This window comes from Gopherus evgoodei, chromosome 12, assembly GCF_007399415.2.
Source record: "Gopherus evgoodei ecotype Sinaloan lineage chromosome 12, rGopEvg1_v1.p, whole genome shotgun sequence".
Classification (NCBI taxonomy): Eukaryota; Metazoa; Chordata; order Testudines; family Testudinidae; genus Gopherus; species Gopherus evgoodei.
The window spans coordinates 39,681,308-39,694,898 of record NC_044333.1 but is presented as its reverse complement, the minus strand read 5'-3'; the positions used below and the strand labels follow the sequence as shown (position 1 = coordinate 39,694,898).

At 51.6% G+C, this 13,591-nt stretch overlaps 1 protein-coding gene across 1 annotated transcript; it reads right to left on the bottom strand.

The window, feature by feature from the left end:
- Positions 1-364: 364 nt before the first annotated feature.
- CDT1 (chromatin licensing and DNA replication factor 1) lies at positions 365-9,407 on the bottom strand. The gene is made up of 10 exons (XM_030581601.1): positions 8,775-9,407; positions 7,692-7,850; positions 6,613-6,833; positions 5,443-5,637; positions 4,426-4,571; positions 3,668-3,771; positions 2,867-3,055; positions 2,446-2,580; positions 2,149-2,350; positions 365-1,277 (listed from the first exon to the last, which is right to left on the bottom strand). Exons 1-10 carry the CDS (start codon positions 9,324-9,326, stop codon positions 1,114-1,116), a joined length of 2,067 nt encoding a protein of 688 aa, XP_030437461.1. The 5' UTR covers positions 9,327-9,407; the 3' UTR covers positions 365-1,113.
- Between the last annotated feature and the right edge of the window lie 4,184 nt (positions 9,408-13,591).

Here is a 13,591-nt window from a genome sequence, read left to right as displayed (position 1 = left end):
AGCATTCTTCATTTGTGCTAATTAGATTATGCTGCAGTTGCCTAAAGCTGTCAGCAGTTCCCTTCCCTTGAAGGCCTAACCTTTGATTAGGTACCAACCAGCCAACCCCCCTGCCCCCACCAAACTGTACTCTCAGCCAAGCCTGTATGTACAAAAGCTGCAGTCATTTCTTTGCAAACCCCTGCTCATTTTTTCCAAGAAGTCTCTTTGCATGAATTGGCTGACAACCCAAGCCTTCCCCCTGCTGGTAATTCACAAAGTTCAGCTGCAGAGAAACCTCAGCAACTACAGCTGGAGTTAAGGGAGCCTCAAGCAGCCCACTGTTTAAGGCAAGAGCTTTCTTTAAAGCAGGGAGGACTGCTACTGCCAATCATTTAGAAGTTTAATAGCAACACATTTAAACAATAATATGTACAAGAGTTGAACACATCAGAGAGCTGGAGTAGTCTGAGATGCATATTCTCTCTCTCTAAAAAACAGAGCATTTAAAAAAGAGCCCCTGGGATTTTTTTTTCCAAAAGGAAATTTCATTTTTCTCACTTACTAGAAATGGCATACGATTCTATCCACCCCCACAGCACCTTCAGCTAATGGAAGAAATGGAGGCAAGTTGTCATATTGGAAACTTGTTCAAGAAATTAAACGTTACATAAGCCAGACCCCCCTCTCTGAACAATGATGTAACTAAGGCCATGCCAGCCAGAGATGCTCAAACACCCCTGCTCCCACTGTGGCCCGAACAGTTTATTTGTTGTACTAAGTTGCCCATAGTAACTAAGCAGTGAGGGCTTTAAAAAAAAGGGAGCAATTTAGGTGGGAAAGCCAAATGCAATCTCCTACTGGCAGAGGGCATGAAGTAGTGAACATAATATATTAGCCCTCATGTTTGAGGGCCAGGGGAGTTGCCCAGAACTGTGCCAAACAAACAATTTAGGATCAAAGAGGCTTGTCTACGTTCTTGGTTTCCTGTGCATACGTAGAAACCAGTGAGGTCACAAGCAGCCCAAAAGGGAGTTCTCTGCAAGAACTTAAGAGGGCCCCACCTGTGCTATATTCAGAGGCACATCGAATTAAGATCAAGGTCTAACCCCCAGCCATCCTCCCCCGCAGGAATCAGAGCTTCTCCTCCTCCTTAATCATCCTTGTCAGTCTCTCCACAATGATATTGAGGTCCATGCTCTTGTCCAGCTTGATGTAGGTGTCTTTCCTGATTGGATGGAGGATGACCCAGTCAGGCAGCAACTCTGAGAAGAGGTGTAGGTGTTTCTCCATTTCACCTGGAGAGAACCGGAAGTGATCAGCAAGTCTGTTTCAATCAGCTGTCAGCCAGTGTATTACACATTCGGCAGCAGTTCTGGCTTCTGCTCCCTACCCAAATCACAGAACCATGAAGGTGAAATTCCTCCCAGCCATTGCTTCCAGACTTTGAGCTTAGCCATCAATTACACAGCTGTGCTTGGCACTGCTGGTACACAGGGGAGCCCTATAAAAATATTCCCCCTCCTCTCTCCATCAGATTACAGCAGTTTTTTTTTGTTTTGTTTTGTTTTTAAAGGAGTTTAGACTACCCCTGAGTTTCTCATGTCTCGGGGAGAGGCTACAGAACTCATGTTACCAAGCAGATGAAGTAGTGTCAGCTTCTACATTGACAGGCAAACTAGTCTCTAGGGTGGGTGCAGCAGCTATGCATTTTGAGGGAGCAGAGCTGCCTGATAAAGACTAGACCCTTAGCTTCCAACCAAGATAGGTCTTAGGGAGACCACTGAAGGAAAACAAGTGTTTACTATTGCTCCAGTGACAGGATAAGCACCATTCCAGGAAGCCAGCAAGACTAGCAAGCTGAGCAGGAGTTAGAAGTGAGGCTAGAAAGTAAAGACTCTGTCCATAGGGATCCTCCAGCTACAGCTAACTCCATAAGAGCTTTTCAGCTACCAAAAATGTAGTTTAACATGGTAGCCATAGCAACCTCTAGAGGTAAGTGGGGACAATGGTATCCATTCCATGCTTCCTGGCATTCAGCTATACCTCTACTCTTGGGGTGGCAGGAGATGCTGGATTTTGTGACTCAGAACTCACTGCAGGCTCTTTAGATATATAAGAATCTCATGTGCCAGAGGCAAAAACCCCTCTCCAATCCCCCTCTATTACCAGATGTCATTGTGGTACGGTAGCTGTCAAGCATCCGCGTACATGCCACCTCCACAGTCAGCGCCTGCTTCTTCTCAGCCACGAACACATTGCGTAGGAAACGTGCCATCTCTGGCAGCCGTGAGATCATGACGAGCCGCTCCTCCTGTTGTGGGTTTCGGGTCATCAGAGCCTGCAGTTTCTGAGCCTCCTTTGCTCTGATCTAAGGAAAGAGAAGTTAGTGCGGGGTTGGGTCAGACATCCTCCAGACCCCCCTTGTCGGGCCACTCCCTCTGCAGTCACAGCCAGGTTACTCACCCTCTCTAGCAGGGCCTGGGACACCCCTTTCAGGGCACTGGAGGTGTTGGCCGTGGGTGTTGCTTTGGGGTCCTCATGATTTCCTGGGCTGGTTTCAGCTGTTCTTAGAGCCAGATTGGCAAGAGCCTTTTCCATCTGTTCACACGAAGGAGAGTCAGAGGTCACACGGGGGAGCTGCAAGGTGTACCCAGGGAGCCTACGCTTGAAGCTAGGGGTATGGTTCCCAACTGCATGGTCTTTGATCAATAGCAGGGAAGAGTGTAACACAGAGTCTCCTCCCCAGGGAGGAGTGGGTGCTTGAGTATTATTGCGACTGGGTCACAGGAGTACCAATGATCACGTAGATGTGAGGGCATAACATGTTCATCACGACCAGCCAGTATTGGTGCCGTGTACTCCAGCCTAAGCAGCTGTCCCTTACCTTTGGGGTCATCATGCTCCGGGCCTTGGTCAACACCTCCTGCGCCGTGGTCAGCTTGTCCACCTGAGGGGGCTGGGGCAACTCAGCGGGTATTATGTCTGGCACCTCATCTACATTGAAGCGAGGGTGCCATCTGGTCAGCTTGTCATCTGGTATGACCATTGGGGGGCTGAGGGAAGCCATGAATGTCTGGAATGAAAAAGAGGTGTGTGTGTCAGACGCTGCAAGTCAGATACCCAGTAAGAGGTTGGTCTTGTTACCCTGGAGCTAGCCATTAACCTCACTGCAGTGTTGTGCTTTTAGCACAGTTTAGTGTCATGTGTTTATGAGAAACCAGAGCCAGGAGATTCCAGGACAAGTCTGTCTCCTTAGGAGAATCCTGATCCTTGTCTCAGTGTTTCACATTCTCTCTCCTCCCTGGCTATGATTCCACAGACTGAACGGTGTGGTGGTCCAACCATGGACTTTTATTTTGGATCCCAGGCCCCTCAGTTAAGTGGATTCTCATCTCTGCCTCTAGATATCAAAAGTGTCTTGGGGAATCCCAGATCCCTTAGGGTCACTTGCTGGCTTTCACCTAAAACAGAGCAGGTCTCATCATTGCATGATGGGGAGCTTCTGAATTGGAGATATTTTTAAGGAGACGAGTGCTTAGCTTCACGAAGTACAGGAGAACGCAGCACCCCCGAACAATAATAAGGTTACAGATGGCTGCATGCACAGATGGCAGATTCACTCAGTCTGCATGGCCCATGGTCTATACCAGTCTCCCCACAATACCAAAAAACCCAAGCCATTCACCTTGTGATGCTGTTTGACAATGTTCACCAAGTTCCTGCTGAACACCCTCCTGCGTTCCAGCAAGCGCGATGCGGACAGGTGCAGATGGCCATCTACTTTCTCCTCTAGAGACAAAAGACGTTCCTTCATTATCTCCAGGTCCTGCAGCTGGGAAAGCTACAGGGGGAGGACCGGCAGGAAGAGCTGGCTGCAGCACCCCAGATCTGACACATGCCATCACACTGCTGCAGCTGTAAGTACGGGAGCCTGAAGCAATAGCCTCCAGGGCACGAGAGCCCCTCTCTGCTAGTCATGCAGAATGTCATCATCTGCTTCAGAGCCGGCCCTCCGCCCCCGCCTGCTATGCCACTGCATCCCAGCGAAATAAACAGAACACCTGGATGAATGCAGAGCACCAGTGTAGCCAGAACCAGGAGTGCCATCGACAGGTTTTTGTTCTGAGCCAAGTTTCAAAGGAACCCCTGGAAAAGACGGGCTTAGAGATCCACTACCAGGCCAGTAGTTTTATATGCCTGACCCACTGCTGGAACAGGTCAGAGCTGCTCCCCACTCTTCCCACGTTCAGGGAAGTAGCCAGTCAGATTGTCTCAGTTCTGTCAGACCCAGTGACCTTGTCTGGGGAAGGTTTCCAGAGATCCAGACATCCCTTCCCAACAAGTCCCACTAGGGATCATATCAGAGAGAGAGCTTAGAGCCCAGCCTGACAGCAAGGTCTCCTCCACAAGGGCTCTGAGCAGACAGTATCCTGCAGCACATACCTTCCCCCAGCACTGGCTCTATGGTGAGCTGGTAGCTGGATTTCGTCAAGAAACCGCTGAAGGTTGGGACGTTCTTCTCCTGGCGGAATTTGTATGAAGTGGGGTACACCGCTTTGATCTGACCCACATTCCTCTGTTCAAACTGCCTGTGGCATTGCAGGAAGAGTCAGAAATTAGTCAGCAGCACTGACACAAACTAGCATCAGCAACAAGTGCTTAAACTCAGCAGCCCTGATGGAAACCAGAGCAATAGGAGGGCCCCAGGAATCAGAGTCCCTGCCTGCAATACATATGGGAGTCAGCCGCAAGGGACAGAGAAGCTGCGAGTTAAAGAGCAAATCCTGTCCTGGGAAGTGGTCTGAGTACTGGTCCCTGGGGCCAAGGGCTCTCCAAGTCTAATCCCAGTCCTGACACTGGCTTCCTGTGGCCTTGGGCAAGTCACTTAATGTCTGTGCCGCAGGTCTGCTCTCGAACACGGAGAGTCGGGGTTTCCCCTGTGATGGGAAAAATCGACTTGTAAGAGGTGCTGCAGGTAGAGCAGTAAGGAGTGGGAGTCACTCCACTTCCTCTAGCCAAGTCTCCCTTGTGCCAGCATCACAGACCCCTCTCCCTCTCCCACCCACATGGACACATCCAGCAATGCCCACAATCCTCAGCTATGCTGAGTCTTTCCTCATGTAGAGGGAAAGGTTACAACCAGCATGTATCACAGGTAGCCAGAACAGGTGCAACCCCCCTGCCCCACAACCCTGCCATAATGTATGCTTCCATAGGTCCCTCTTTGAAGGCTTGGGAAGTCTGCATAAGAAAGCACAAGCCCTTCCAGTGCACTTGAATCCTGACCTTCTTAGATGCTGCTCATTGTGCACCTGCTTTGTACTAGGCACAAGAATGGAAAAGTTCACAGCGGTTATGCTGCTGGCACAATTACAGTGAATGCAGAAATCTGAGTCCTACAGCTCTATGGCAATTGCTCATATAAAGAGCTACCCACTGCCAGGAGGAGGAGGAACTTACTTGTGCATTATATCTTGGACACCCTGTTTGACCTTGGCAAAGGTTACAGTCTCTGAGCGATTGAAGAGCATCCCCACAATGGTGTCCATGCTGCGGAACATCTCTGCCAGTACCTTGTATTTATAGGGCAGTGAGAGACCTGGGGGAATATCCTGAGCAAGGGTGTGGAATCGCTGATAGGCAGGTGCCCTCTCACTGATAGAAAGGAAAAGTGACCAGGAATTAGACTCATAACAAGAAGCTTCAACATGAGATTAACAGCAGGTGTCTGTGAGGAAGTGTGTGAACAGACTGGCAATTGGTTTGCTACTCAGAAAGGAGGCCAGTAGGGAAGCTGGCCAGTTTCAGGTGTGGCAGAAATCTTGGAGTCAGCGCTGACATGGCCATTTGATAGTCATACAATCCCCAACCTCTGCAATCTTCTCCCTCTATGTTCCCCAAGGAACAATCCTGTGCTGGCAGGATGGGGATGAATTAGATGAGCTGAAAAGGTCCAGCTCAAATTCTGAGGCTGTGCTACGTATGTCCAGAGGCAGAGTCTCTTTCCTTAGCCATCAGAATAGCAATAATATACAGACGAGTTCCATCCCAAGTTCACTACAGCATCTGTGTAGCGCCTTCCTCAAGTGACCCTGCTGAAGGCTACCCCCACCCTGATTGGCGCACTCTGCTTCAACCCACCCGCTTCTGCTGTCCAGAGCATAGGCGGCAGCAGGTCACCTCTCAGGGATCTCTCTCGCGATGCCACGTTAGTGCCCAGGAGCAGACGTTTTCAGAAGTAGCCACTCATTTTCAGCCATTTAGTGCTGCTGCACATACTTGGGTGAACTGGGCAAGCAGGAGACGTTTGGTCTCGAAGTATAAAGATCCCATCTATGCTGAACCCCCAGCTACTAGATATTAAACCTCAGAAACATGGATGTTTGAGAGACCACTGGAGAGCCGCAGCATTTTGCTACCCAAGTGCCTTGGGCTACATTCTACCTCTGCCTTGTGGGTGGTAATTAGCCCTTCAGGAAACCCAGAGCAGCATTAGTTTTACCACTGCTGACTACGGCAATTAACCGGAGCCCCAGGTCTACTGTCCCAGACTTTGTTTCAGCGCCAGGTTAAAACACACACTACAGGTGAAGTTCTGATCCCAGCTATCCCCCGCAGGTGGCTTCTCACCTGGCTTCTGCGGCTGGCTCACAGGTCTCTTTGCATGGTTGCAGCCCAGCTCCCTCCGCCTCCTCTGCCTTCCTGTTGCGGATTTTGGATTCTAGCTCCTGCACTTGTTTCAGGCGGCTTTTCAAGTCACTGCAGGTCTCAGAGGGGCAAGCTGGCAGTTTGGCTTTCCAAGTCAGCTCCTGGAGTCTCTGCAGGCGGTGTTTCAGCTCCTTGGATGAAACCTGGAATGGGGAGTGGGAAGGTAACAGATACTTAGGACTTTTAGGATGGAAGACTGTTTACAAGTAACGCTCGGTTGTTCTTCTGGAAGGTCAGCATAGCTCCCAGTGTCACGTATACTCCTATAGAATCATTTATTTAGCATGCAGGGGGCCGATCTAGGTCCAGCATGCTTGCTGAACATACCAGGCATGTGCTGGTATCTCAAGGACAACAGAAGTGGGTTAGTGATAAGAGATTTCATAAGGGATTCTGTGGGAATTCTGCCCCAACCCAGCTTGTGTTCCATTCCCCCTTGGCGTTCACATGCAGTTAGATGCTGCTGCAGGGCTAAGGCCTGGTCTACACTACGCTGTTAAACTGATTTTAACAGCGTTAAATCGATTTAATGCTGCACCTGTCCACACTACACTGCTCTTTATATCGATTTAAAGGGCTCTTTAAATCGATTTCTGTACTACAAAATGAGAAGAGTAACGCTAAAATCGATATTACTATATCGGATTAGGGTTAGTGTGGACGCAAATCGACGTTATTGGCCTCATTATTTTACAGTAGCTACCCACAGTGCACCGCTCCAGAAATCGACGCTAGCCTCGGACCATGGACGCACACCACCGAATTAATGTGCCTAGTGTGGACGCGCACAATCGACTTTATAATATCTGTTCTATAAAATTGGTTTAAGCTAATTTGAATTTGTCCTGTAGTGTAGACGTAGCCTAAGAGTGAGGGGGTTTGTATGCACCATCAAGCCACTTCTGAGGGCGAGCGAGCAGAAGAGCCCAGAGTTACTAGCAGAGCTCACTCACTGGAGCCCGTTCCCAGTCTCAGGGAGAGAACACATGCTCTTTCCATACCTGCTTAAGGCTTATGTTTCCCTCTAGTGTAGCCAGGCCAGACTGCAGTCCACTCTCTGAACCTGGTGAGACGGTCACATTCACCAGGTTCTTCACCTTCTTGTTAAGGGAGGACGGGGTTGGGGGTCTGAGGGCAGCACTGAAGCAGGGGCTGGAAACCTGCAAGAGGAATTTGTTCGGTTAGAACATTTTGCCTTCACTGCCTGGTTGTTACTCACCACGGAGTGTCCCAGCTTTAGTTGGGGATAAACCTTCCTATAGCTACGAGTCAGCAAGTTACTAGAGCTACAGTCAAAGTCAGATTTTCTAATACACAGTGAATCCAGGTCCAAGCAGTGTGGTGCAACTAACAGACAGCATTTGTTCTTCGGCTTCCACCCCTCCCAAGCACGCAGGTTGTAATATCAGCCCTGCACCAGCTATTACAGACTGGGATTAGGGATTCCATCCCTGGCCCCGTGTACATTAGATGCATTTTCAAAACGTTTTCTACACTAGTTCTGCTCCACCAAGTTTTGTAACATCCGAAACCCTAGCAGAGATGGGCCACCAGCTGCTGCAGGCTGTTAATACCGAGTCACTGCCCTTTATCAAAGCAGATCTCTCCAGATTGCATAAAATACCGGCAGCCTGTCTACACTAGAACTCCCAGTGTTCTTAACACCAGTATGAGCAACAAGGGAAGATTCCTTCCCTCTGGTAAACAGGACCCCAAACTCATTGCTCGGGTTTGTTGCCCGCAGGCGTGGGCCCTGTTTGCTTCAATGGGGTGTGAAGTAGGATGCACAACAACGTTAAAAGACACGCTGTCAACGATTTCCCTGCTGATATTTTTGTCACTGGATCTTCAGCGCAGGCCAGGGAGGCATCTCGGGCCCCATTCACAGGCAGCTCAGCAGCAGGCAAGCAAGTAATAGCGGCATGGAAGGTCCCAAGGGCCCCCCCGTTCGCAGGCCTCCGACCCGGCGCTGCCCGCAGAGGCCCCATTATGAAGGGAACCCAGATCTCCGGAGCCAAATCTGCCCCCCTCCAGGGGTCCCACGCGGGACTGGGCTGGCCAAGGGCCTTCAGGGAGGTACCTACCGTGACTGCCGCCTCCTGCTCTGTACCCTGGGGGTCTCCATCTGCGGGCAGTACCAGCTTCTTCCTGGCCGCTCTCCTGCTGTTCCCCTGGGGCTGCAGCCCGGCTGGGGGGCCGGCGTTCCGCTCCGCCGCCCGGTCAGGGTCCAGCTCCTGCCTACCCCGCTTTCTGCCGGTCAGGGCCCGTGCCGGGGGCTGTGGGGAGCCAGCATCGGGGCGCCGCGGGGTGCGGGGCGAGGCCAGCAGCTGCTGCTGGTGGGGGCTCAGGGGAGGCAGCGCGGGGGCAGCGCTCACCGCCGCCCTATGGTCATTTTCCAATCCCAGCAGCTTGGCTCCCGGGCTGGCTTCTCGGCGGCTCGCCCGGGGCTCATGGCCGCTCCCTCCCGGGATCGCTGGCGGGGCTGCGCTAGGCCGGCTTTCGGAGCGGGCGGCCCGGCGCTTCTCCCCGGCCCCTGCTCCCGCGGGCCGGGCCTTCCTCCGCTTCGTGCCCAGCGCTCCGTCCCGGGCGGGTTTTTTACTGTGGGAGAAGAAATCGGTCACCCGGAGCTGAGCCATGCTAGCGGGCCCGATCCGGGGGGCGCCCCGCACGTGCTCGGCGAGCCGGGCTCTCCCGCGTTCCACCGCGCGCCCAATGTATCCAACTTCCGCGGGAGCCCCGCCCCCCGCCTGCGGCAGCTGCGCACATGGCCCCGCGCGCAGAATTGGCGCCAGTTTTCTGGGGCAGGCACCGCCCGCGACCCTTCCCCGCCGCTCTGCGCCTGCTGCCGGGTCTCCTGCGGCGGGGAGAGCCCTGGGGGCGGCGTCCCACGGACATTGCAGTCACTTGGAGAGGAAGGATGGTGCAGGGCTCAGGGGCCAGGCTGGGGCCAGGGGCGATCTGGACTCAAGGCTTTGCTCTGGCACAGATTTCCCCGGGACCTTGGGCATGTCACTTAGTATATAAAATCATGAGTGATGCTGGAGAAAGTGGATAAGGAAAAGTTATTTACTTATTCCCATAATACAAGAACTAGGGGTCACCAAATGAAATTAATGGGCAGCAGGTTTAAAACAAATAAAAGGAAGTTCTTCTTCACACAGCGCACAGTCAACCTGTGGAACTCCTTGCCTGAGGCGGATGTGAAGGCTGGGAGTATAACAGCGTTTAAAAGAGAACTGGATAAATACATGGAGGTTAAGGCCATAAATGGCTATTAGCCAGGCTGGGTAAGGAATGGTGTCCCTAGCCTCTCTTTGTCAGAGAATGGAGATGGATGGCAGGAGAGAGATCACTTGATCATTGCGTTAGGTTCACTCCCTCTGGGGCACCTGGCATTGGTCACTGTCGGTAGACAGATACTGGGCTGGATGGGCCTTTGGTCTGACCCGGTACGGCCGTTCTTATGTTCTCTCCTTGCCTTGGTTCCCCAGCTGTGCAATGGGGATAATTAACTGGGGGAGGGCATTAAACGCTGTGAAGTGATCAGACATTCCAGCCAAGAGCGCCCCCCCCCCCCCCAGGCTCTGCTCCTCCCCCTGCTCCACACATCCTGTGGACAGGCAGGCCTCTGTGGATCCTAGAGAAGCTGGTGCTATACTTCGGTGTTTGAGATCTCTTCCAAGTGCACAGGGCATGATACACTGGGGGAACAGATCAGAGACCTCGTGTCCAGTCACTTTTCTACTTAAAAAGTTCAGTGTTTTCTGCTGTCAGGTCGATGCCAGGGACATTCACGCCCTTTCAAAGACTAATATCTTCCCTGGCCTCAGGAGCCTGTGTGTGTTTGTACCTCCCACAGTGGGACATGGCCGGGGTTCCTGGGCCTACTAGAATACAAGTAATAATAATAGTAATAGAGATAAATGAATGAATTGTATAACTAAGCATGGAAAGGGGCCTATTATGAGTTCACAAGCAGGTTAGGGATGATCCTGTGAGACCTTCAGGCAATGGGGAAGAATGCACGAACAGGCTGCAGAAGCACACCACTTTGGCTCCTTCCCCCTCCACCAGAATTTATCCCTCCAGCCCAGTGCTTCCCCCCAAGCTTATCAGTTTCCAGCATGTCTGTTAGCAAACAGATGTGGGTTTCCAGTCAACACACAGATACACTTTAGACTTGGCTTTTTAATGTCTTGTCAGCATTACTAGTTCTTTTTGCTTCATAGTCCAACCCTGAATTCAAGTTGTTGACCTAAAACTCGATTCCCCCTCAAATGATTTGACATGTCATTACAGCCCTGACCTATTCACATTTTGCTGTTTTGCCCAAACACCCCGTAGCAATTTAACAATATCTATTAATAAATCTCACAATATCCTCGTGAAATATTATTTTTTTATTTTTTACAGAGTGGGACACTGAGGCATGGAGGCATCAAAGGTCAGCATTTTCTAACGTTGGTGTCTAAAGTTAGGCATCTAAATTAATATTTATGCACCTAAATAAGCAACCTGGTTTTCAAAACCACTCAGCTCTCACAGCTCCATTAACTTCAATTAACAAGAAGACTACGGGTATGTCTACATCTACAATTTTGCAGCGCTGGTTGTTACAGCTGTATTAGTACAGCTGTACAGGGCCAGCGCTGCAGAGTGGCCATGCTTACAGCAACCAGCGCTGCAAGTGGTGTTAGATGTGGCCACACTGCAGCGCTGTTGGGCGGCTTCAAGGGGGCTTCGGGGAACACGAGAGCAAACCGGGGAAGGAGACCAGCTTCGCCGCGGTTTGCTCTCGCGTTCCCCGAACCCCCCTGCAAACCGCAGGGAAGGAGACCTGCTTGCACGGAGGTTCGGGGAACGCGAGAGCAAACCGGGGAAGGAGACCAGCTTCGCCGCGGTTTGCTCTCGCGTTCCCCGAACCACCCTGCAAACCGCAGGGAAGGAGACCTGCTTGCACGGGGGTTCGGGGAACGCGAGAGCAAACCGGGAAAGGAGACCAGCTTCGCCGCGGTTTGCTCTCGCGTTCCCCGAACCCCCCTGAAAACTGGGGAAGGAGACCTGCTTGATTACCAGACGCTTCCTCAGGTATGCTGGGATACCTGCTTATTCCACGGAGGTCAAGAAAAGCGCTGGTAAGTGTCTACACTTGATTACCAGTGCTGGATCACCAGCGCTGGATCCTCTACACCCGAGACAAAACGGGAGTACGGCCAGCGCTGCAAACAGGGAGTTGCAGCGCTGGTGATGCCCTGCAGATGTGTACACCTCCTAAGTTGCAGCGCTGTAACCCCCTCACCAGCGCTGCAACTTTGTGATGTAGACAAGCCCTACGTTTGTGTCACAGAGTCATGGAATCCATGACTGACAGAGCCCACTGCTTCAGCCGCAAGAGCTGTGAGACTCGAACTGGCAGCCAGTGGGGCCCTGGCAGGTTTCCAACGACAGGCAACAGCAGAAGCAGAAGGCCCCCTGCAAGGTTCCAGCGAGGGGGGGATGATAGCCTCACGTGTGGGGGGGGCGCACCTTGGGTGAACGGCTGGGGATGTCCCATTTTATCTTTGAAAAATATGGTCACCCTGCAGCAGTCACACAGCTCAGAAACCATGGAGCCGCAGCGACAAAAGTCACAGACAGGTCATGGGCTTCTGTGAATTTTTGTTTATTGCCTGTGACCTGTCCGTGACTTTTACTAAAAAATAGTCTTGACAAAATCTTAGCCTTAGTTAACAATCCTCCAATGGGTCCTCAAGTAAATAACAGAAGTCAAGTCCTGTGATTTCTAATGCAAAACAGCAACAAAATCCAAGAACAAGCCCCTCTATTAACAACAAAACTCTTGTTTTGATTTATAATCATGCAGAACATAAAAAAGATACCAGCACATTTTCCTTTGTGAATCTTCTTTAAGGTTAATTAATCCATTCAAATTCCTTAGCTAGATCAATGTCCGTCAAATCTCTGGTGAAGGGCTGACTAGCTGTTGGACCCAACTATGAGTCGAAAGATGCAAGGGCTGAGGTGGCTAAAGACCTTATCATGGTTTCAGAATCAAGTGTACCTATTAACGCTCCTCGGAGACCTCTTGATGTGACGAACTGGGAATGTTCGTGATGTTTCCTCTGAATACTGTGTTGGTGCCTCAGTGTCCCCTATGCAGTTCTAAAGTATCTAGGTGGTGGGATAAGGGTGTGTGATTGCTGCATAGCAAAGGGCCAGTGCACCTAAATGCCTGGCACTCTGTCTCCTAGCAACTGATGGCCTGGGCCCTTCCTCAGCAAAGGTGCCAGCTGAAGGTGTTGGAGACAAAGGGATCAGGTGACCTCCTGGCCCAGGAAAGGAACTGAGCAGAGGAGGAGAGACTGGAGGGGTTTGCAGTCTGGAGCTGGCTGGGGATGAGGAGTGAAGTGCCAACGCGGGGTTCTGGCTCACTGCCCCCCAGAATGGACCCGGCCGAGGGATCTGGTTCGCTGTATCTACAAGCTCTGTTTTAGACCGTGTCTAAACCTCTGTTTTACTGGCTGGCTGAGAGTCACATCTGACTGCAAAGTGGGGGTGCAGGACCCTCTGGCTTCCCCAGGACCCCGCTGAGCTGGGCTGACTGTGGGAAGCGCACGGAGGGGCAGAGGATGCTGAATGCTCCAAGGAGAGACCCAGGAGGTGAAGCCGTGTGAGCTTCTTGCCCTGAACAAGTCTGCTCCAAGGGAGAGAAGACTCCCCAAAGTCCTGCCTGGCTTTGTGGGGAGCAGTTCCAGAGCATCACCCAGGGACTCCGTGACACATGGCAGTTACCTTATGGCTCAGTCCAGAATTCTGCAAGGACAACTGGCAACCAGCGCAAGGGGCTGAGAGCCCTTTGTGTGGGTAACACCTTCCAGACTTCAGAGACTCTAGAAGGTGG